Consider the following 25,820-nt stretch of genomic DNA (forward strand, 5'->3'; position numbering starts at 1 on the left):
CATCAGGAAAAACTTCAGGAAAATCACGCACAACAGGGATATCGCGAAGCTTCTTTCCTTCATCGGGTTTAACCACATGGGCTAGAAATGCAATACACTTCTTCCGCATGAGTCTTTGGGCTTCGGCGCAAGACATAAGTTTAAGACCACTGGAGGGTTTTTCGCCGTAAATATGAAGATCACCATTTTCTCGAGGTATGCGAATCAACTTCTTGGCGCAAATAACTTCGGCGCGATTCTTCGAGAGCCAGTCCATACCAATAATAACATCAAAGCTCCCAAGAGGCATGGGGATGAGGTCGATCAGAAAATCGTTTTCGTTAAGGTTAAGCGTGCAATCTTTAATCACTGAGTTTATTAAAACAGTTTCGCCATTAGCCAATTCAACTGAAAAATCTTCTTTTAAGTTATCGCGCGGTCGCGCAAGCTTCCGCTCAAAGGCGCGAGAGATAAAACTTCTATCGGCGCCAGTATCAAAAAGCATAGATGCATAAAATCCGTTAAGCAAAAATGTACCATTAACTACGTCGTTATTCGCTTGCGCTTGGTGCGCGGTTATGTTAAAAGCTCGGCCACGCGTCACTTGGTTCGAAATTTGGTTCACCGGATTCGCTTGAGTAATCTGAACTTGTAGCCTTGGGCACGCGTTCCGGAAATGACTTGGATCACCGCAGTTAAAGCACGATCTGGGTCGTGGGTTTTGGTAAGTTGGCTGTGGGTTCTGCGGGTAGGCTGGTGGTGTTGGCGCAATCGGATTGGAGGGAGGGGTTCTACAGTACTCAACGGAGTGACCTACGCGGCCACATCGGTTACATTGTCGACACGGGACTTGAGGTGGGTGATGAAGTCTACAGGTTGGGCAAAAGGGTTGGTTTCCTGTGTAAGGTTTCTTAGTTGGCGGGGCAGGAAGTGCTGGATTGGTTAAGGCATAGTTGTGGACTACAGGAGGTGCTGGGTAGGTTGACAGAGGGTTAGGCGCGTAAACTGGGGGTTGGTATGCGGGTTGCTGGACAATGGGTGGGTTGGTAAGCGCATAGGCCTTGCGCCTGCGCTTGAGGTTGTTACGGTTTGAGGGTTCTGGTTTGGTTTCTGTTGGTTCAGGGGCAGTCTGGGTGAGTTTGGTCTTCTCAGTTCCCCGCAGGAACAGGGTTCCTGCTCTGACATGGTTGTCGCTGAGCACAGCGGCCAACTCGATGGCGTCAGAGAGGGTAACTGGGTTTCTGGCCCATACAGAATCTTGAATTTCCATGGGGAGACCCCCAAGGAATTTCTCGATTGCTCGGCGTGAAGGGGTAACAAGGTGAGGGACCAGTAAGCTTAGCTCGTGGAAGCGCGTCGCGTACTCGCGCGCTTCGCCACTGTATTGCTTCAAGTTCCAGAATTCTTCCTCCAGGCGCTTAACTTCGTTGGGAGGGCAGAATTCTCGCGTAAGAATTTCCTTGAATTCCTCCCATGTCATGCTAGAAGCAGCCTCTGCGCCACGCGCATGAGCTACTCCATTCCACCATGTAAGCGCTCTGGATTCCAGGACGCTGGAAGCATATAGGGTTCGTCTTTCTGAGGGGCATTGGGTATGGAGGAAAGTGTTTTCAATCTTCTCAAGCCATTGGAGCATCACGGTGGCTCCTTCAAGACCTGTGAACTTCGGAGGGTTACCCGCGTTAAAGGACTTAATGTTATAACTCGAGGTGTTGGTATTGTTTTGGCTCAAAGCTTGGGCTATTGCGGCGGCCATTTCCTGGGAACGTTGCTGTCTACGCATGCGCGAGGCTTCTCTTCTCTGAAATCGGCGAGATAGCGGAGGCATTCTATAAAAGTTTTAAATTTTAATTAATATCTTGGTTTTAGCGCAAAGTTTTAATCTTATAAAGCTTGGTTTCGCAGAGTTAGATACTATCAAAAGTTAAAGTAAAATAAATGACTTTAAATGCAGACTTAATAAGGGTAACAAATTCGAATCAAGAACCGACAATTCACGTATCACCGTGACTTTCCGAGTTCTCAATTTAAAATAGCTAGTAAACGAGTATTGGAGATTGACGATTCATGTATCACCATGACTTTCCAATCTTCAATATAAAATATACAAGAAAATGAGTATTGGAGGTTGACAATTCATGTATCACCATGACTTTTCAAGTCTCCAACCTCAGAACATAATCGTAAATGGAAATTGAAAATCAACTATTCATGTATCACCATGACTTTTCGGATTTTCAAATTCAACAAACGAATATGTAAGTAAAATCAATAAAAATCGAAATTCAACAAAAATCGAAATATCGCGAAATAAAACATAAAATCATATACTGCGCAAGCGCGAGCATATTCATAAATAACGAGTAATTAACAATAAGCGCGCAAACATGAGATTTCTCTCATGCGCGAGAAGGGACTCTTAGGTATTCTTAGGCCGTTACGTCTAACCACCTATCCTAAAGTCAACGAGCTCTGATACCAATCTGTAACACCCCGACCAAAGGCGGATTATACATCGGGGCGCCACATATTGCTTCATTACTCGCGACACTATTGGTGTCAATATTTATTAATACACATTTTATCGCGCACGCGCAGCGGGGAAAATAAAGAACATAAATCAAACATAAATCAATATATTATAAATTATAACATTCGAACAACATTAACTTGTCTTGATACATTTTAATTCTAGGTCCAAAAGTAAAAACTTCCTACGTGTCCACAAGCTCCAAAACAGCTACTGCAAACCTGAACATGTGTTAAAATAAACGTCAAACACTTGCGTGTTGGTGAGAAATCAAGTTTAATAGATAATCATAGATAATCACAGTAAATCTGCGCGCAACACGTGTATGTCTAGAGTTTAACAAGGGTGTAATCAGATTGTGATCAAGCCTAAGATAGTTCATAGATCATAGTTCAATCCATGCTCCCAATTGAGCATAAAAACGAGAAAACATCTGTGCAAGTGTAAACAAAGAAAACCGTAAACGATAGGTCTCCCGTGTTCAACTAATGGTACCAACGGAACTGCGGAATAGGCCGAACAAAGCGGTTAATGATACACACATACAAATAAACAGCCAAGTAAACGTCCTCAACACATGGGATACTGCGCGACTAAAGTTCATAAACAAGTTTAAGACTCAAGTTTTGTATGAACACATGAACATCCCAAAGCATTTAAAATAAAAAGGGATTAGATACGAGATAACTCACATGATAAACGATGCGGTGATAGATAAAGCAAGAACCAACTTTAAACAAGCACAAGTCAACCTATAAATAAGATTATTGTTTTAATGATCGGTTTTAAGTCTTGATTACAAGTTAGCATAATTAATAAGTTATTATATATATTACCGGAAAACAGGGCAGAGGAGAGGAGAAAACGGAGGCAGAGAGGGAGGCGGCAGAGAGAGCAAGGAGGAGGTCAGGAGAGAGTAAGTGTTTTGTGTGTGTAGTGTTATGAAAAATAATACTATTATTTATAGAGAAACCCTAGGAGACATAAATCCAGAAAAAAAAGGGAAAAGATTCCAAGACAAACAGAACAAGACAAAACAAAAGATAACAAAAGATATCAAAAGATATGGCAGCTGCAGGGGGCAAGATAAAGCTGACAGGGAACAGTAAAAAGGCATGGGCGGTTCAGATAAAGGTACTGGTCAAGCATGGCAAAAGCAGATCTCAAAAGATAATGTCAGTCACTTTTTCTACCAACCAATGGGGGTTGGTACGCATGCTGCGCCGAAAGTAACTATTCAGACATTAGATAGGTTAGGTCAACAGCACAGAAGATAAGACAACACAAAGCATACAGGCTGGAATAAACAGAAGATACAAGGGTTAAGCGCGGGAAGGCTGAGTGCGCGAGCGCGAAGGCTGGCACAACAATCCTTAGCGCACTGCGGGAAGAATCACAAATCCTTAGCGTGCTGCGTGAAGAACAAGAATTCTAAGCGCATCGCGGGAAGAACATACATTCTTAGCGCATTGCGGGAAGAACATGCATTCTTAGCGCGCTGCGAGAAGAGTTCTCTTCACGCATCGCAGGAACAAGATGTCTTCACGCAGGCTTCCATGTAAGGAGTCTGGCGCGTGGAGCTGCAGACATCCTTAGGCGGGAAGAACCAAAGGACAAGCAAAGAGGAGGGAAACAAGGCGTAAGGGCGGGACGGCGACAAGAGGGAAAAGAAGGCGGAAAGAGAGAAGGAAGAGGGACGGGACGGCGGAAAGAAAGAGAGAGAAAGAGGCGGAAAGGAAAATATATATTATTATTAAAAGTAAAATATAAGTATAAATATTAAATAATAAAAGAGAGATCGGGTCAGAGAAACGGGTACCTGGGTCGGGTCGGATCGGGGCAGATGTCACAGTAATCGAATTATTCCCCAATTTGCTTCAAAACACAAATGCCCTTTCAATGTCCTTTCTTGCTGTTTTTTGTGTATCTACGAACTTATGTTTTTTGTTTCCATCGAAAAACTTGGTGTTTTTATGAAGACACCCAAGTAGGGTATATATCATCTGCAAGATAGTAACCTAAATGAAAATGGTCCTCGTTCACATCAAACGGAAACCTGGGTGTCATCCCATGCATTTGCTCGTTGAATAATAGCAACTTGTATAGGACGTTTAAGACGTCGCTGCTTGACCCGATGACACCAAAAAATGCACGACTATATTCATAAATCTTGTGAGGCAATCGCTTCGAGGGATATCGTTGGTCACTGATGATCTTCTCGCATGAATTGGCCTCCCAACTCTTTTTGACAATTCTTCCAAGACCAGTTTGTACAATCGATGCTTCTTATGTAACATTTCGGGTTTTTATCGTATTCGTTCATTTTACTTTATCATTGTACGAACCTATTTCGGATCCAAATCTTTAATAAAACCTTGCATTTATGAGTCATGTAGTTTCCTTATATTCACTTTAAGCCCTTAATATTTTAATGATTGTTTATTCACTAACTATAACAAAAATAGTTCATAAATTGATCAAAACCAAACTATAGGGACCATTATTGCACAAAACTGAAACTTGAACCACCTGGATGTCGGAGCGCCGCACGGTGGTGGTCCAGAAGCTGGCCACACAGCACTATGGTGCTGCTGCACAGTCAGTTACACAGAATATGAGTTCGTTTTTCGTTTATTAGCTCGTTTTGGCATAAAATCGGTTATTTTGAGCATGAATCGAGAGAAGTAAGGATCAAGATATCTTATTATAACTTAAATATATATTTAAATTCATTTCTTATCATTCAAGATCAGATATTTATGATTATATTCATAGATTTCATCATAAAAGTCATATTTAGTTGCTTAACGGGCCAAAAAGCCTTTAATTAGTTCGTTTAGGCTTTTCTTATATAAACTAACCTCATTCATCTGCCACAAAACTTTACCTAAACCCTAACAAACATATCTCAGCCGTCACCCTCTCTGCCTCTCTCAAATCTCTTCGGTTTTTGGTGTTTTTGTTGAAGAACCGTTCATAACCGGTTGACTTTGCTAGTCCAAGGACCGTTGACTCGTTATATCTCGTTGTTCGTACACATTTCGGGTAAGTTGTAAACTGAGTTTTCATTCGTAAACATTTCTTAGTCGATAACCTTCAATCAATTTCTGAGATTGAACGGTATTGGCTGGTCAATTGCTTTAAAAATCGAAAAAGGGCAAAATAGTCAATCTGTTTGACTTCTCGTTTTCTCACACTTCTGGTCGGATTCAACATTCGGTCCAGAAGACTTTTCTTCTTGTAATAAAATTTTAAGGGTTCTGACCAAAACCCGACTCCCGACTCGAAGTTCGGATTCTGGTAGACTCGACTCGTTTAAACGTTAAAATTGACATAACTTGAGTTCTACTCATCCGTTTGGATTGATTCCAGCGGAGTTAGGTTCATTTTTACTTACTTTCATACTGCTAAGTTTCAAGTTCTGTTGGATATTCTTGTTCGGCACGTTAATCGGAAGACTTCTATTTAATCCTTAATATTTTAATTAACTCGCTTATTATTAAGGTGAGTTTTGTCATTCCCCGTTTTCACATATTTTCAAACGTTTTGGGGGCGTATACATACTTATAGTATTTCATATTATACATATTTCAATCATTAGCAAACGTTATATTGTGTGTGAATTGCTAGACATAAATGCTATTTGATTACTTGTTTAATTTGCGCATTCGGAGAGGTCCACCATATTCTCATTATAGTATGATCATACGACCGTCTAGTTTTAACCGGCGCCCGATTCGCTTGACACTTATTTGCTCATTGGTTTGGTTATTTTACCACCTTATCTACGTTTTGCTATCTTTTCATATTATATATTATTGCAAAACTTAATGACTTGCTCACTTAACATATTGTTGACAAAACCTATTGTATTTTCTACGTATATGCAGGTTATCGCTTGAATTGAAGAATTGAAGTCATGGATTGCTAGTTGAGACCATAGGCTTATTCAAGAATAATTTAATTTGAGACATTTGATTTATTTCCTTTATTTTCATGAATTATTGTTTTGGAATTATTTGTTATATTTGGATATTTTTGTTTTATTTGGAATAAAATAAATTATTAGATATTGTCACAATTATTGTATGATAGTTACCTCGAGCTATGAGTAATCATGCTCACGCCCCGGCATTCCCGCCTTAGGTTGGGGTCCTATCATCCCGAAAAATCTATGGATACTATTACGAGCATCGTATAAAAGTTCTATGTTGTGCATAGTTGGGTTACCCAAATATTATTTGTCTTATAGCTGAATAATATTGTCACAAAAGTTTTGTAAACTGCCACTTGATGTTCTTTCAGACACTAGGACCTTAGCGTAAGCGTTGGCAAAAGTCCAGTATGCTGACTGGTGAATTGCGGGCGTGCCCTTTTGAATTGCGAAAACTCCTTTTTGATCTACCATCGTTACGTTGTTGAAAATACTCAAAGTTTGCCTCCATATCACAACAATTCTTAAAAATAATCCTTGCGACATATGAAATCTACACCTAAAAACTTCTTAGTTGAGTTTGGGAACTTCAACGAAATAATCTCTCATTAACCATTCATGTGCGGCTTCGCGGTCCCTTTTTACCACAACTCGTGTTTCTTTTTGAGGACGACTTGCCGAATGTGTGACTACACCCAGGAATTTCATGGCATATTGATCATCATCGCTTTCAGATTCCGAGTAACGCGGCGGATTAAAAAGATCCATTTTTAGGTGATGAGTGAAATTGTTTTTGTTTGAAAAATGGGTAAAGTGATTGTTATATTTATAGGTTTAAGTTATTATTGCTATTTAAAAAAATGACCGTTTCCAACGGTCATATGACCGTTGAGTGTTTCCAACGATCTTATGACCGTTGAGTGTTTATTTTTGGGGTCGAGGGAGACGGTGTGGTGTTCCCTTCCCGCCGGCACCACCCCATCTTTGTGACACTTCGGGCACCCTAAGCATACATAGAGCCTAAGATTTTTATTCATTGATATTTTACCTCCTGGATAATAAACACACAAAAACTCATGAAATTCTCTTCAACGCACAAAAACAAAATTCTCATCCCGACAACAAAAACCAAATTGTGAGCCCCTTTAGCAAACAAGACAATACCCATTAACTAAAAACATAATGTCAATTAATGAAAATGATGAAACGCGTGACAAACGTTATTACATTAAACGTAAAAGATCTGTAGTGTAAGGACGAAATGTGTAGTATCTATATATTTAAAGGACGAGAAAAATATAATTTATATGATTATTTAATATCTATTATTCAAAACGATTGAATATACATATTTAGATGCATTGAAAACGATAAAGTAAAAGCGATTTTAATTTTATATAATTCGAAAGCAAATCTCATTGGTTTAGAATAATTTTTATTTACTACACCTTACAATTATTTAATCATTTATTTTACACCTTAATGAATATTACACCCTATCAAAGAGAGAATGACAAATTGTTTAAAACCTAACGTACTTTTAAAAACTCATAGGATAATTTCTTGTGGAAACAATATTTATAAATTCTTATGTTTATTTTTGTTAAATATTAATCCTTAGAAAACCTGTTGCTCGCCAATTATTTATTTATTTATTTATTTTTTGAAAGGAAAACCTATTGCTCGCTTAACGAATAAATAGTATCCCAACCTATTAAAATCAGATTTTTGTACGAAAATAAACTAATAAATTATTATATTTTTTTATTATAGTAGAAGTCATCGTTTTATAAAATCTGATATAAATTTAAATGCAAAGATTGGGGAACGATTTTAGTATTATATTCAGTCATTTTTCTTTGACTGTTATTAAAAATACACGCATGCAAAATATTTTATTTTGGGGGGACGTTTATAAAAACTTGAACAATTAAAGAAAAAAAAAATGAATCCAATATAATAATGGTTATTAAATACAAAATTATGACCTATTTTATATTAAAAAATACAAAAAATTGAAACTTTTCAAGTTATTAAATGCAATTTTGAACTGGTTATAAATAAATATATACTTTTTGAACGACAAATGAATCCTTCAATTGGACTACTACATTTGCCTCTTAATCTCACCTAAGGCGAACGCCCGTGAACACTCGCCCAAATGCATGATAATGTGGCGAGATAAAACCCGCTTAGTTAAAGGATTCAACTTGTGAATGCCAGTTACTCGCCTAGTCTTTCATCATTACCTGCTGCCATTGAAACTAAATAATGGAGACATAAATAAAACCTGGGTCACATGAAGCATTTTTTTTTAAAATAGGAAAAAACCTTCGTGAGTAAATAGTTTGTAAGAGTTTTTTTTTAGGTGATCTACCATTTAAAATGACGGATATTAAAAGTTCAACTGGTGTTGTTAGATCTTGTCTGATGACATGAATCTAACTCTTACTAGTTATTCCACAACAGATAACAACATCAAAAGTGATATTTTGATGAATGACTTTACGTTGGAGAGAGTCAATGGCGAATTTCCTTCCCATGGTCAGGCTAACATCGTTATCGTTTTGTTTTATGGCAATGCTTTGTCAATTTAGTCCTAAAGTGCTTATATATATATATGCTTTATCTCCGTCGAAATACGTGCTATGGTTCAATATTTGGCGGTTATTGCTTCTTCATAATCCATGATTTAAGTTGTCCAATAGATGCTCGAAAGTAATAAATAATAAGATCAGTGTCACATTGAAGGCCAATAACCTCAACGTTGGACTTTTGACACAAACTTGCCCTCTCTTTTCCACCTAGCTCACCCCTCCATCTTAGCGTCTATGTGAGTTTGACAGAGTAATAAAAAAAATCTAATTTTTTAATTAAAAAGTGACATTTGAAAACCAATTAAGATAAAATAATTAAACATATATATTTTTTTGACAAATTGATTGTGAGTTAATTACTCATGAGTATATCTCAAAAATTACAATTAACTATAGAGATTTTTTATTGAATGTATAAGATATTTAGCAACGTTTGTATAAGATACGGTCACTCGTTTCCTTCACTATATAAGCCTGCCTTACATACATACATAACTAGTTAAATGCAAACATTTTTATTATTTTAATGGCCGGTATATTTCATAAACTTCTATTACTTCTCACTTTATCAGGTATTTTTTATTTTAATTGTTTTTTTAGCTTTATGCGCATCCCTAATGTGAATAATGAGAATGTTGGTAGATTTTTTTTAGTTTCATGCACGATAATGATATTATGAATGTTGACTTTACCTTCTCAAATTACGAGTTTGAATACTTAAGTTAACTCTAATTTGATCAAATAATATGTTTCCAGATTTATTTATTGGCATCTTCAGCCTTGGAGTTGGGGTGAACTATGGAAGAATTGCTAACAATCTCTTACCTCCATCACAAGTATCAAGCATCCTTAAATCTTTAAACATAAATAGAGTTAAAGTATACGACGCCGATCCGACAGTATTGCAAGCATTCGCAGGAACAGACATCGAGTTAATCATCGGTTTAAGTAACGAAAACCTTCAACGAATGCAAGACTCGCAACAAGCTCAAACATGGATCCAACAAAATGTACAACGATATATATCACATACTAAAATAACATGTATCAATGTAGGAAATGAGATCTTAGGAGGAACTCTAGATACTCAACTAGCCTCTTACCTTCTTCCCGCGATGAAAACCATGTATGACGCTTTAGTTAACCTCGGATTAAACAAGCAAGTTTGCATAACCACGGCCCATTCGCTTCAAATATTAGCAAATTCTTTCCCGCCTTCACAAGGGGCGTTTCGGGAAGATATGGTTCAGTTTATTAAACCGATTCTTGACTTTCATGCTCAGGTTGACTCGCCCTTTTTCATTAACGCGTACCCTTATTTTGCATATAAAGGTGACCCGAACAATGTGAAGTTGGAGTATGTGCTTTTTGAACCGAACGAAGGGTCAGTTGACCCAAATACTAATTTAAAATATGATAACATGTTGTATGCACAAATAGACGCGGTTTATTCAGCTATAAAGGCATTGGGACATACCGATGTAGAAGTTAAAATATCGGAGACTGGGTGGCCGTCTAAAGGCGATGAAAATGAAGCAGGAGCAACGGTTCAAAATGCAGGAATATACAACAGGAATTTGATGCAAAGAATGCAACAAGGCGAAGGTACTCCGGCTCGACCTTCACAACCGATTGATATTTACATTTTTGCCCTTTTTAACGAGAATGAGAAGAATGGTCCAACTTCAGAGAGGAATTTCGGATTGTATTATCCGGATGGCACTTTGGTGTATGACCTTGGTGTAAAAGGCTATGTTCCTTCAAAACTTGGTTTTTCATCTTCGTATAGAAATGTAAGACATGCTTAATTAATATTTAAGTTACAATGCATATATTCATGTTAACAAGATATATATATTTTTTTGTGTTTGCAGGTGTTTTCAATATTCAAGCTTCTCATCTTGCTTTTTGGATGCTACTCTTTCCTTGAGAAACAAACACTTAATATATAATTTAATGATCAATATTATTAACAAACCGAAATTGCTTTATAGAAATTGCGGAATTATATATATAACTTGTGGCATTTATATTTTAGGTTTCTATTTTATATCATTATATTCTTGTTACTGTAAATTTGTGAATTAGAATAAATATTACTTATTCCATTTGTGACCAAATAACTATTGCTATTGCTATTAGTACTTATTAATGATTTGATATCATCCAGATTATGATCAGTTGTTTTGTAGAACTTCATATAATCAAAATCCTCAAACATGTAACATGTTGGATCCTCGGTTACTTTTTATTGCTTCTGGTTCAATCTACCAGTCTTTTCTTGTTTAGAGTTAGAAGGTGTTTGAACAAGTTATGCTAACTGGTTGAAACTTGGAGGGGTGTTACTGTAACTATTCTTTAGTTACATAAGAGCATTCCCTGTCCCCTATTCTCATCTCTATAATTATACTATAAAATACTATATTTTTTTCTCCTGTGCAATTAAATAATACTTTTCTGTACCTTTATCATTACAGTTTTCTCTATCCACCTTATAATTTACAAAAAAATCACTATATTTTCCTCAAATTTACAAAAAATCATTACCTTTTCTCTCTCTACCCTATAATTTACACTCACAACTCCACCCTATAATTTACAAACTCTTTTCACATAATATTAGGACAGAATTACAAATTTTGTCCTTTAAAAAAAGCCAAATTACGGTTCGTGTCCTTTTCTAAGTTTCCTTGCAGGCGGTGTACTTTAAACTTTTTTTTTCTACACGTTATGTCCTTTACGCTAACTGGGTTAGAAAAACTCAGTTAAGTATGACATGTGCCAGACATTTGATGGGCATTTTTGTCTTTTCGTCTACTGGTAGTTATTTATAATTAAAAAATAAATTAATATATTATAACAAAAATAAATAATAGATATTAAATATATACTCTCTCTCTCTCTTCCCGTCTTCTTTCTCTCTCTCTACTCTCTCCCTCCATCTCACTACACCAACACCACCACTACCTAACCACCAAACCAACCACCGTTCTATTTCTTTTCTCTCTCATCTCACTTCACACTCCCACTCACACACTAAAAGGCAGCAGCCACCATGCGGTGGAGTCAAAGCGGCTCACCCAACTCGGGCCTGCTCCGGAGAAGAAAAGGCAGCAGTCACCATGCGGGTCAACCCGAACCCGTTATGTCAAGATCCGGCAGCTTAAGGCCATTGGAAGCCCTGTCGCCGCTTCGGGAAGGTCCGGATCCGAATGACCCGGCGGCGGACTTCGCCGGAGACTCGTCGAAAGTGGAGAGGTGGGGCCACTGGATGAAGGGTCAGCTGTGTCGTGCTCCGGCGGGTGGTTCACATATGAAGAAATGAAGAAGATGAACACGATCTGGGTGTGGTGTGATGCTTCAATATATTAGAATATTGATTTTATTGATTTGATTTGTGAGAGGGGATTTGTGGGTTTCTGGGTTTCTGGGCGTCAGAACGAGGGGAATTGACCGTCGTTTTGTGGGTTTCTGGGTGTGAGAGGGGTTTAGGGTTTTGGAAAGAAGGGATTCGACCGGAGTGGGAGTCGACGTCGGAGATGGGAGTCGGCGTCGGAGATGGAGCGGTGGTTGGTGGCGGACCTGTGGTGGCGGTGGTGATGGTGTTTGAGGAAATCCATGGTCGGAGTGGTTGTGGTATGGTGATGGTGGTCTGCAAGAAGAAGAAGAAGAAAAAGAAGAAGAAGAAGAAGAAGAAGAAGTTGCAGGTAGACGAAAAGACAAAAATGCCCTCACATGCGTCTCACGTGAGGGCATTTAACTGACTTTTTCTAACCCAGTTAGCGTAAAGGACAAAACTTGTAGGAAAAAAAAGTTTAAAGTACACCGCCTGCAAGGAAACTTAGAAAAGGACACGAACCGTAATTTGTCTTATTTTAAAGGACAAAATTTGTAATTGGGCCTAATATTAGAGGATGGGTTGGGAATGCTCTTAAATAGTTTGGTTTGTTATTAATAAGTGAGTGATAGTTGAGGGGCTATTTCAGTCAAAGATGGAACTTAGTTTATTGATAGTAGTTAGTGTCAACAAAAAGGGGAAAACTCTTAATTAGGGTTTAGATTCAATTTAGTTTAATTCCTTGTAATCACTTCTTGTTAGGGGTGTTCTTCAGGTTATTTATTCGGGTTTCGGGTTGTTTGGGTCGGGTTGTTCGGGTTTGAGCTCAAAACAAATTGACCCAAGAACCGACCCAAATAAGTTCGGTTTGTTCGGGTTTCGGGTTGAACGGGTCGGGTTAATTCGAGTTGGGTTTCGGGTTTAACAAATTAAAAATATATATTCACCTTTGACAATATCATAAATTAAAAAACCGTATTCCAAGCCATTATAAAACCATAATATACAGCCATATTCAACAATTGCATATATTATTTAGCAAAACATGAAATTTATCATACAAGCATGTATTAGATCGGATAGAGTGTCGTAGCCTGCGGATCAATACTTGTGTAGATTAAAGAAACATGCTCGATACATATTGGTTTAAATACCATACTATTTAAGTTTTTGAACTGAATATACATTCTCAACATATTTTATCGTAATTAATGCATTGGGATGTGATAAATCCAATATTAATCGGAGTCTTGAGAACAATCGAACAAGAATACATAAGGTCACTGTGTTACTTCACCGCTAAACTACCATATAAAAATTAGGGATACATGCATCGATGTATTATATTTCGGGTTATTCGGGTCAACCCGAATTTGGGTATTTCAACCTAAATACCGACCCGAATATTTTATCTCGGATTCGGGTTGGGAGCTTAATCGGTTCGGGTTATTCGGGTCTCGGGTCGCTTCGATTCGGGTTTGTTATTCGGGTACGGTTAAAAATCACATCCCTACTTCTTGTTATCATTTATAAACCTAATTCAATAGTATACGAATGATTTGTGACTGCTTTTTCATCTTGGTTTTGATTCTTCGTGTTCAATTTCATAACGATTCTAGTTGTAGGGAATACACGTGTGGGAAAGGTTTTTGTGTTCTACTTTAATGAATCAGTGTAGTTTAGGGAAGCACTTATTGTCAGTTTTGTAGAATTCACTAGGCACTAGTCGAGCCAATTGTACGATTTGTTAGGTACTGAAACCAAGCTAACATAAAATTCAAGGGGTTGGGTTTAACATGAATGGTTTCAGGTCAAACCCGTGAAACGAACATCTTTAGCTGAACGGGCTAACCTTGGGTCAATCTGAGACATTTGTGGGTTATAATATCATAAAGTCAACGAAGCACAAGTTATACTTGTTTGTTAAAGCAAGTCTTTATAAAACCAAGCATTAACAAAACAAACTAAACATAGACAATAAATTTATAAAACTTAAATGTTAGGTCGGCTGTTACAAATAAAATATTATAAAAATATAAAGCAAACCTTTAACTAATCAACATAAACAAGTGAACGTAAATGAATACATTACCGATCTTTCACGAACGCAACCTTTGTTCATGTCCGTTCATCTAACTAAACGTATAATATTTATTATTCGTGTTCGTTCATTTATTAAACAAATGGATGTAAACGAACTTCATACCAAGCAGTTCGCTTAACATTTGATCTATTTACAACCTTAGTTTACCCATCACATGCTTGCTTTATCAATTCTAAAAATTGTACTGCAGGGAGCAAAAATGCACTATGAGTAAATCAAAGGGACATATGTGACCCAAATCATTTCAAATGGGTCAATTTGGGTTATTTTAAAAATAATATGGGTCGGTCTGGTTAATAGATTTTAATAAGATGGGTCAAAATGGGTCACTTGAAATTCCACCTTCCTATTTTCGGGTCAAAATGGGTTGACAAATTTAAAGAAATGGGTCGATGTTGGTTAGTGTCTTAAGGAAAAGTGGCACGCTCGGGTTGAAACGGGTTTTGGATTGAAACGAGTTCGGTTTAGGTTTCGAGCCGACACGAGTTTTCGCACTAGACGAGTTGGGTTTCGGTTTCCTTTGTTTCTTTTTGGTCGGTTTCGAAGCACTGGACGGGTTGGGTTTCGGTTTCTTTTGATTGTTTTTGGTCGGTTTCGGATTCGTTTTCGGCCTTTTGCTTTGCTATGGTCTGTTTTTTCAGTTTCATTTCTGTTCGGTTTTAGTTTTTTAGTTTCGTTTTGATCGATTTTTTCGGTTTCGATCAATTCGGTTCAGTTTTGGTTTATGTTTCGTTTTTATCGACTTTCGATTTCAGTCATTTCTCGGGCTTTTTTAGAACGAGGACAACGGAGGAAACGTTTAACAAACAAAACCCCTTAAAAAAAATTCAAAAAAATTAATAAAAAAAAATGATAACTCAAAATATAAATCAAAACGAAGAATGTAAAAAAACCAAAACGTTTCCGCCTTTGCCCTCGTTCTTCAAAAAAAAAAATCGATCCGAAACCCGTTTTGACCCGTTCCGACCTTAACTTTGTGACCCTAACCCGTTCCGACCCGAACCAAAACAACCTTTTTTTAGTTGACCCATTCTGACCCTAACCCGTTTCAACCCAATCCAACCCAACCCAACCCATTTGCCACCCCTGTAGTGTAACTAACAAGTCTTCAAATTTTAATTGAATTAATTAAGAATGAGATATTTAGCACATCTCATTTCAGAAACGGATGTTGGTGTCTGTTACAAACTTTGGTAAGAAAATAATAAAATAAAATAAAATAATAAAAGATATTTAAGTCGGTAATGAGATGTACACACGGTCCGTCCGTTTCTTATATAAATAAAGCCTTGCCTTTAATCTCAAGTCTCAACTCTCTGTATTAACGACACCAGAAGTTATCCCGTCGCTAAAGCACGGGATAATAATAATAATAAGCGGCGGCTAATATTCAATTATAATGGCCGCTGTATACCATAAACTTCTATTGCTCCTCACTTTATCAGGTAACTAAGTTCCATAATTATCCAAACTTGGTCGGTAAATGGTCGCAATTTTGTTTTAATTAGAATTATTTGCTTTTGATTTTCAGTTATTTAAGATATGAGAATGCTGAATGCTGTTGTTGTCCCAGTTTTGACTTTATTTTGTCAAATTATGAGTTTGACTAGTTAGGTTAATTCATATTTAATCAATTAGGATTATGTGCTTTTGCTTTTGAGTTATTTCAGGTACCACAGTTTCGGTTTTTTGATTTTTGGTTTCGGTTTTGGCTTTTTCGGTTTTGCCATTTAAGCTAAAATTTTGCTAAGGTTAAAATTATTGAATTTGGTTTAAATTATTTTGTTAGTTAATAGTTAACTGATTATTATACAATTAAGTTGAAAATTTTGGTTTAATTATATATTAGATTATTATAAGATACTTAAAATTCAAAATAAAAATTGAAAACATATAAGTTAGGTTTGGTTTCTTTGGTTTTAGAAACCGAACCGAACCAAACCGGAAATTTGGTATTCTTGAGAAAAGAAAAAAAAAAACCAAATCGTCAGTTTTTGTTCTGGTTCGGTTATTTCGTTTTTTTTTCGGTTTCATGCACACCCCAAAACGAGAATGTTGAGCCAGTTATGAATTATATCTTTTCTAGTTATGAGTTTGAATACTTAACTCTAATGTGATTAAATAATATGTTTCCAGATTTATTTATTGGCATATTGAGCATTGGAGTTGGGGTGAACTATGGAAGAATTGCCAATAATCTCCTACCTCCATCACAAGTATCAAAACTACTTAAATCTTTAAACATAAATAGAGTTAAAGTATACGATGCAGATCCGACGGTGTTACAAGCGTTTGCAGGAACCGACATCGAGTTAATCGTCGGTTTAGGCAACGAATACCTTCAACGAATGCGGGACCCGCAGCAAGCTCAAACATGGATTCAACAAAATGTTCAACCTTATATTTCACAAACTAAAATCACATGTATCAATGTCGGAAACGAGGTTTTAGGAGGGACCGATAGTCAGCTAGCGTCTTACCTTCTTCCCGCTATGAAAACTATGCAAATAGCTTTAGTTAGCCTTGGGTTAAACAAACAAGTTTACATAACCACGGCTCATTCGCTTCAAATATTAGCAACTTCCTTCCCGCCTTCACAAGGGGCGTTTCGGGAAGATATGGTTCAGTTTATTAAACCGATTCTTGACTTTCATGCTCAGGTTGACTCGCCCTTTTTCATTAACGCGTACCCTTATTTTGCATATAAAGGTGACCCGAACAATGTGAAGTTGGAGTATGTGCTTTTTGAACCGAACGAAGGGTCAGTTGACCCAAATACTAATTTAAAATATGATAACATGTTGTATGCACAAATAGACGCGGTTTATTCAGCTATAAAGGCATTGGGACATACCGATGTAGAAGTTAAAATATCGGAGACTGGGTGGCCGTCTAAAGGCGATGAAAATGAAGCAGGAGCAACGGTTCAAAATGCAGGAATATACAACAGGAATTTGATGCAAAGAATGCAACAAGGCGAAGGTACTCCGGCTCGACCTTCACAACCGATTGATATTTACATTTTTGCCCTTTTTAACGAGAATGAGAAGAATGGTCCAACTTCAGAGAGGAATTTCGGATTGTATTATCCGGATGGCACCTTGGTCTATAACCTTGGTGTAAAAAGCTATGTTCTTCCAAGAATTGATTATTCGTCCTCGTTGAAAAATGTAAGAACGCGTATGCTTAATTCATATTTAAGTTACATTTCGTACATGTTAATGTAATTTATTTTTTGTGTGTTTGCAGGTATTTTCTATATTCAACCTTCTGATATTGCTTCTTGGATCCTACTTTTTGCTTAAGAGATGAACATTGATTATATAATTTAATGATCAAGTTACATAGGGGCCCAAAGTCCCTAAAGAGGATGGATTTTAAAGGTAATTTCTTAACTCCAATCATGTCATGCATTCAAGGGCATATTTGTAAATGTCAAAGGCTATTAAGTTATTCAGTTATTCGTCACCAACCGGTGCTAACCTACCGATTAGTTGAGTTCATAATGGCCATAATAGCAAAATATCTTCAAGGAATCATAAGATTATGATTTGAAAGTTGTTGCATCCATTGAAAAAAATCCAACACCACCATCTTTCTAAGATGATATTGTTGGGACCCCATTGCCACCAAATTTGTGGGCTCATAATATTCAAATTGTCTAATAAAAGCTAACCTTTTTTCGTTCGATATACGACATGTTTATCGAAAATTATTCAACACTTGCTATACAACTTCATATTTTTATATATTTAGAAACTTCTACATTGGTCCATTCTTATATACTTTATGTTAGCAAACTAAAGCATACTAAAGCATGCTTAAAAGAAAATTGAAATGTGTGAATACAACACAATTTGTGTGCTGTTGTTACATTTTGAAAAATTAAAGATTTGAAGGTATGGACACCATTGTACATCGTATCTTATCTCATCTTACAATCATGGAATAAAGAATCTTACTGCAAACAAAATTCTTGATTTCTTATAGTATACAAAAGTCCAAATTCTGTTTAATCAAATAATAAAAAGGAAATGAGAAATAATAATTGAAAAATGAAAGCTCATTGATGTTGCTTTTTAGTGTATGTCTTTCATTTCCACACTGTATCCTCACTGTACATATTTCTTTTTATTATAAAAGATTATTTTCCAATGTCACTTTCTCTTTTTGTAAGCTTAAGGCTATTTATTATATTGTATGATAGTAATTGTAAACTTGTATGCTAACTTTGGTCCAAGTTGGGTATCTTTAACATTTAATATACAAAAGAATCTAACTCGCTTACGTATTCGCTTGTTTTTTCTTACATGTTGAATAATATTTGATTGATTTTTAGCCGCGGCGATTGTTATTCTTGAAAGTGGATTAAAGCATCAAGAAATGTATTCTTGAAAGTGGATTAAAGCATCAAGAAATACATTTCTTATTGTCAGCTTGTCAATAAGAGGATAAGATTATTAATCTAGTTGACAATTCTTGCACAACTAACTGTCAATTTAGGTTTGCAATGTTGAAAATGTGGTATGCACTTTTTAGGCAGCCCATTTTTGGGTCATGATTCCACTAATCCTTGTATTAAATTATAAATCAGAGCATTTCAAATATGACTCATCACAAAACTCTTACTTTTCTTGGTCAATTAATCTAATGAATTTGGATTTTGCTACCTAAATGTTACAGGTGACAGTTTAAGGATTCACATTCATGTCCACACCAATGTTTTCACAGCAGCAGCTGTCACATCTTCATAGTTCACATATAGAGATTTCATGTTTTTCTTTTCTTTTAATAGTTTTGAAGAAATTCTTATTTTATACGCAATAAGATACTACTATATTTAGTAATAAACCGAATCGTTTTATAGGAATTACAGGAATATTTTTGTAACATTTTATTATTTTAGTTTTATATTTCATATCATTATATTCTTGTCACTGTTTTTTGTTTTCATAATTAGATTTGATGCTGTAATTTTGTGACTTTGAATAAATATACTTATTCCATTTTTGACCAAACAACTATTGTTATTGTTAATATTATTAGTTTATGTTATCTGTTTTATTTATTTTATTGGTAATTGATTGGGTGGTTTCATATTATATGAATGATAATAATTGTGGTGTACTATTGTTTTAGGTAGCAGTCAATCATGCTTAGAACCTTATTGAAGATTTACAATCAATGATTTGATACCATCTAGATTATGATCAGTTGCTTTATATTCATATATCATCAAAATCCTCAAACATGTGGGATCCTCAGTTACTTTTTATTGCTTGTGGTTCAATCTACTAGTCTTTTCTAATTGTAGGAACTACACTTGAATAAAAGCTTTTTATGTTCTACTTTAATGAAACGGTTTAGGTTAGTACTTATGATAAATCACAATCTCAACGTTTAAGCCACCTGTCCAGTTTGTAAGGGCATGTTTGTAAAGATGTGGACGTCTGATACGACATGAATCTGACATGAAATTTGACACAGTTTCATGTAGAACCCGTGTTAGCTTTAGCGAGTTAGTGTTAGGTCAATCTAACGCATTTGTAGGTTGACTCATTTATGTTTAGAATTTTTAAAGGGTATGCTATGTCAAAACTTAAGTTGGTCGAGTTTTTATGGTTAAAATTTTAATGTTTTGGTGTTCTTTTTGGTAAATTTGTAAATTTAGAGTATCAATATGGAAAATAAAGAAATAGAGGGTAAACCGATCCTCGTGTCAACTTACAATGCATTCTTGAGTTTTTTATTTAATGATTTGGAAAGGAAAATATAAGAGTTTTCATTTTAAAAGAAAAGAAAGAGAATGGAAAGAAAAGTTGGGTCTTTTTTCCTCCAAAAGTTTCCTGCCAAATATGGCCGGATTGTGAATGAAAGTTTATAGCCCATTACAATATTACTAATTTACCATATTTTAATTCTTTTTTCCATTTGACTATGAGGACATAATTGTAAAGTTATAAGTTTTTTTCCTATTTTTTCCTTCCGATCTAACTCAAGAAAATAATTAGCGTTACTTTTCTTTTCTTTTACTTAAACTCGAGAATGTCTTTTAAGTATATAATTTCTTTTCCTTTCTTCCCCTGTCCAATTTTATCATTTCTTTTCCGTGTCTTTTAAACCCGAGAATGCAGTGTTAGTGTGCGTGAACACGTTTTTCGGGTTGATGTCATTGACAACCAACACACGTGCAAGTCCGGCTCTCACACCATACAAAGCTTAGCGACCATGTCTGGCCTATTTTCGACAGGGGCCCAAATTGTTTTAAAACATTATGTATGTAAAAAAAATGTTTATTTAAGTGTTTGGGTTTATATAAAGGGTTAAAAGTTATCCACCAAATATAAACAAAATAATGGAGGTTCTTCTAAGTTCTAATAAATTAGTGATAAATTGGGCCTTTATCGCTAATCTTTCGAAAAAAAATTTATATCAGATATATTTTCCATGCCTGTCTTGGGCAACCAAAATCTTGAAGACGGGCCTGCACATGAGCACAACCAGCTTAACATCTTTGCTAGTTTCGTAGTGGACGGATACTGTGATTCATAGTTGTCTAGCATTAAAAGGGATAGAACCATGATTTAACATGTAAGACAACACATAGATTATGAATGTGTGAAAAACACTTTATGTTACTTAGAAGTATAAACTTTCTTGCTTTTCATGCTGAGATCACCTAAGAAATGCAATTTTTGACAATGATTTTCTATATGATAATTGTAAAGTTTGCTTTGTGACAAGAAAGTCATTGGAAAAAGGCTTGAATTCAAATGGTATTATTCTCACTTAAAAGTTGATTTAAAAGCTAGGACTTTTCAATTTAATTAATAAAATTTGAGGGTAAAATTATTACGGCGTCTCAGAATGTCCAAAAGCCTGCCATTTTGTACCGTTTATGCCCATGGGTGTAGGTTTCGTCTTGACAATGGCTCCTTAGAGAAATGGTCCAACTCCCGACCAATAACATGCCAAAAAGTATAAGCACTTATGGACACATATTTTCTTAATAGTTGAGGCATCACACAGGATATTAGGACTGGCCAACTACTCAAAACTTTAAGCACGTTTATGAGTTAACTTTATCTTCAAGATTTGGCCTCTCACATTTGGTACTACTAACGTCTTGGAATCAAGTGATGCTAAGACTATGGGTGTAAACGAACCGAGCCCGAGCTTGGCTCGTTTTAAATTATGAAAGCTCAACATGTGCACTGCTTGCCTTGACCTTGGCTTATTAGTAGATTTTTCAAGCTTAGGCTTGACTCGGCTCGTTTATTATTTATTAATTAATTTATACATGTTTTATATTTTATTTAATTTATAACTTTTCGTATAATAAATATTATTTAATGAGCCCATCTTAAACAACTCATGAGTCAGCTCAGTGGCGGAGCCACATGTGCTTCACTAGGTTCGGCCGAACCCAGTCAATTTTCGGTTTCATTTATAAGCTATAGGTACGATTTAACAAGTGAACTCATTTTTTTCTGGCGAGCGAACCCAACATCATTTTGAAAAAGTATTCGAATCCATTGATTATGAAAAAATTGGTTAAAAAGGGTTTTTAGTAATGAATAATATTCTATAAAATACAAAAACTTCTAAAAAAACTACAAAAGTTAGTAACAAACGTTATTAATCGATCAATAACCCACATATGTTATATAGATTATACAAAAAAGCCCAAAATTATTAATAATACGTGAAGAAACGTGGATCGACTCACTGGTAGACAATCTACTTTCCTCGGGTGTGATTATGCTACTTCACCGATGGTTCTCTGGGATCTGGGTTCTTCCACCTACAAAATGAACAGCACCGTAAACTTACCCCTCAGAAAGGGACAGGGGGGTCCTCTTTGGGGTAACCCTCCGGTGTGAGAATAAGTGTTTGTAGGAGAAGATAATAATATGAGAGTAAGGAAAGTGGGGAATGTATTGCTTAATAGCTGAATACTCTGTAATTGGATGTGACTGTCTGTTATTTGATGATCTTTCCTTGTGGAGTTAATGTGGTATTTATAGTGCTAGGGTTTCCAATGATTGGGCTCAGACCTAATCAGGGCCTTGCTGGCCTCCTCCAATTGCTTTGCGCCACGTGTCCTTGGGGACACATGGTGCTTTTTCATTGGTTATAATCACGTGGTAGCACATGGTTTATGCTGAGTTGTCCACCTTTCATTGGCAGCTGTCAACATCAGCATATTCCTATTCCTTAAAAAGATACCCTCTGGAAGGTTGTCTGACGTGCACAATCAAGGTTGCCCTAATCCTGATTTGGATAAGGACGAGGTTGATTATGTGCATGTGTGATATGCGCCAATCCTGAGGATGCGCGAGGTCTTCTCTTTATTCTCACGCGCAGATGTTTCATGCGCAGATGTGGTATGCACGAGCATGTGATATGTGCCACGCGCTGATGCGCCACGCGCATATGTGATATGCGTGAGCATATGTGATGCGTGAGCATATGTGATGCGTGAGCATATGTGATGCCTGAGCATTTGTGGTGCCTGGGCATATGATGCCTGAGCATGTGCGATATGCGTGAGCATATGTGATATGCGCCATGCGCATAGGTTTTGGCTTTGTGCCTTCATAATGTCTTGATTTCAAGCCTCTTGTCTATATCTTGTGGGTTGACCCGCCTCGCTCGTTGTTGAGGCGGGTGCATACCTCTTCAAGCCCCCCCAGTCTAATGTGTGTCTTGTCTCGCGCGAGCGAGGTAAGATAGATATTAGACTTAATAGTTAGCTCTTTTAGTAGGGGTTTGTCTTTTTCTTCTTATTATTCATCGTTGCGCGAAATTCTATCCTTTTCGTTGAAAACGAAATGCGTCAGTGATGGAGACGTGTCAGACCTTTCGTGTGCTCGAGGTGCTACAGTTGCCTTTCGTGTCCCCTCACATAGTGTCAGGGACACGTGTCGCGCTCGCGTTGGTCCGTTCCTGCGAGTGGTGGCGCGTGAACTCTGGCAGCAGCTGTATCGTTTCTTTTCGTGTCCCCTCGCACAGTGTCAGAGACACGTGTCGCGCTCACGTTGGTTTACACCTGCGAGTGGGGGCGCGTGAAGTCCGATCAGCACCAATTTTTCTCTCTCCTGGGCCTATAAAAGCCAGCCCTTATAGTTTTATTTCTTCATCTTCTCTGCTGTTTTATTCAAAGCTTTCCTTTCTTTCCTTGTATTCCGATTACCTTTGTTCTGCTTCCAGATATCTGTTCTTCAGAAGCATCCTTTGTTCGTTGTCACAGTTGTATGTCTGATAGCTCAGACAACACAACCTCCCCCATCAATCGCCGTGTTAAATCGTTAGTGATGTCGACGTTGAAGAAGACCGGCAAGGGGAAGAGGGCTGCTGAGGCCTCATCGGAGGAGGTAGGGAGGACCAAGGCCGTGAAGAAGTGGGATGAGATCCCCTGCAAACTTAGGCAGTCCGATCTTGACAGCCTTATCGCCTCTCAGGGTTTTCTCCCTGAGTTTGGCTGCATGTTGCCTGGGGCCGGGCAAACGGCGGCGGACCCGCCTACCGGTCATATATCCCTTTACTGCCATTTTTTCACCCACTGCAACCTTCGTCTTCCGATGACAAGGTTTGTGGGTGCGGTGCTTAGGTTTTATGGGATTCATATATCCCAAGTCCATCCGTTTGGACTCGTGCGCATGACTCACTTTGAGTTCATGTGCAAATCTCAGCGCGAGGAGCCCACCCCTCGGCGCTTTCAGTTTTTTTATAAGCCCAAGATCCAAGATTCTTGGTTCTCATTTATTCATCGCAGTCAGAAGGTCAAGTGCTCCACTGTTTCATTCAAGAGCCTTCATGACTGGTCTGAGAGGTTTTTTTACATCAGGGCTGGTGTGATCCCCATCCGCATGACCATGCGCGCGATCTCTTCTGCGCCTGCGGATGTGGGTGTCTTCAAGAACCCAACTGGCGCCTGGGTTAAAAAGTTGACCGCCGAACCATCCCCCGCCAAGAAAATTTGTGAGGAGGCGCTGGTGGGGGTCGGTATGAGCAGGAGGTGGGCTGACAGCGCGACTGAGCCCGTTATCCAAGTTGACGGCTTGTGTAAGTTAATCTCATTGCATTACTTCTGCGCGAATATAATTCTTTTTGCTGATATCATTTGAATTGTTTTGTGCAGTCAGCAAGGATTATGTCCACGCCGCCTATGATGAGCATATGGAGGGTGGCTCCGTCGCGCTGGGCGCTGGGGAGGTTGGCTTCCCCGATCGCTTCGATGACATGTTCATCCCTGTTGATCTGGGATTTCTCTTTGACAGCGATGCGCCTGGTAAGCCTTTGTACTTATGCATTTGCCTTTATAATACCAAATTTTGCTAACACTTCTGTTGCGTGTATTGTAGATGCGCTCGAAAACTACGAGCTGGAGCTCGCGGAAGAGGAGGAGGAGGAGGAGGAGGAGGCGCCCAAACTAAAGCGTAAAGCTAAGGGGAAAACTGGCGCAGGGGCCAGTAAGAAACAGAAAAAAGATGTTGCCCCTGTTGCTCAGGATCCTCCTACTCAGGCGGGTGGATTTGAGAAAACCCAGGAATTTCCTCCCAAGTTTTCTTTGTCTTCCCTGCCTCAAAAAATGGACAGACCTCCTGTCCACACGAGGTATGGTGCTACTACCTCCTCCCTTCGCGCGGTGGAAAAGGGAAGCGGCGTTGCGCCTTCGACAGGTATACTTTGCTTATCCTTTGCTTATCTTTCATGGTTCTATGAGCGCGATTCTGATCGAATTACAAATGAATCTTTGCTCACTCAAATGTTTGTAGAGCCGGCGACCTTGGTGGATCAACCTCAAGCGCAACAAGATGCCGAGGCTGCGCCGGAGGTCGCTTCGAAGTCCCCTGTTTTACCCTCGAAAAAGGGTAGAATGGACTTCATGGCGATGTTTGCCTCGCGAACGGAGTTGCGCCAAGGTACGTATTGCGCTTTTATTTTCTGACTCTTTTAGATCAAGTCATGAACCATTTATATTTGTTGATTTTTCCACAGGAGTCATTGCTGGCGTGCAAGCTGCTAGCGGCACTCCTGGCGCCGGTGTCAGCGCCGTTGGTTCTGCTCCTGCTCCTGCAAGCGCTGAATCTCCCCTTATCGGGATTACAAAGGAGCAGGAGGCCGTTTTACGCGCCGACCTGGCGGCGTCGAGACCTCCCTCACCTCCTCCTGCGCACAGCCCTCCTCGCGAGACTGATTTCGGTTCTAGGTCGCAGGAGAAAAGGCCTGTTTCAGAGGAGGATGAGGAGTTTGAAGCTGAAGGCCCCGACAGTGGGCGCGCCAGCCCTGTAGCGCCACGAGGTTTTGTGGCGGAGTCTTCTCGTGGGCCAGGC

The 25,820-nt window shown here is 37.9% G+C and overlaps 1 protein-coding gene and 1 pseudogene across 2 annotated transcripts; both read left to right on the top strand.

Moving 5' to 3' along the window:
* The first annotated feature begins 9,566 nt into the window (after positions 1-9,566).
* On the top strand, positions 9,567-10,992 carry LOC143559098 (glucan endo-1,3-beta-glucosidase 14 pseudogene; annotated as a pseudogene). Its single transcript, XR_013139874.1, has 3 exons — positions 9,567-9,612; positions 9,797-10,833; positions 10,915-10,992. The product of XR_013139874.1 is annotated as a glucan endo-1,3-beta-glucosidase 14 pseudogene (transcript).
* A 4,847-nt stretch (positions 10,993-15,839) lies between these two features.
* Positions 15,840-17,820, top strand: LOC143559092 (glucan endo-1,3-beta-glucosidase 14-like). Its single transcript, XM_077047782.1, has 3 exons — positions 15,840-15,926; positions 16,618-17,651; positions 17,731-17,820. Exons 1-3 carry the CDS (start codon positions 15,881-15,883, stop codon positions 17,791-17,793), a joined length of 1,143 nt encoding a protein of 380 aa, XP_076903897.1. The 5' UTR covers positions 15,840-15,880; the 3' UTR covers positions 17,794-17,820.
* The last annotated feature ends 8,000 nt before the right edge of the window (positions 17,821-25,820 follow it).

The sequence above is a fragment of the Bidens hawaiensis genome, unplaced genomic scaffold, assembly GCF_021521415.1.
Source record: "Bidens hawaiensis isolate Kalapana, Puna unplaced genomic scaffold, B.hawaiensis_p1.1 tig00019696_1, whole genome shotgun sequence".
Lineage (NCBI taxonomy): Eukaryota > Viridiplantae > Streptophyta > Magnoliopsida > Asterales > Asteraceae > Bidens > Bidens hawaiensis.

What these genes read in the sequence shown, in the direction of transcription:
- LOC143559092 (XM_077047782.1), top strand. Translation starts at nt 15,881, where the DNA reads ATGGCCGCTGTATACCATAAACTTCTATTGCTCCTCACTTTATCAG. An exon ending in ATTGCTCCTCACTTTATCAG is followed by an intron (nt 15,927 to 16,617) that starts GTAACTAAGTTC and finishes ATATGTTTCCAG; the next exon opens with ATTTATTTATTGGCATATTG. An exon ending in ATTCGTCCTCGTTGAAAAAT is followed by an intron (nt 17,652 to 17,730) that starts GTAAGAACGCGT and finishes GTGTGTTTGCAG; the next exon opens with GTATTTTCTATATTCAACCT.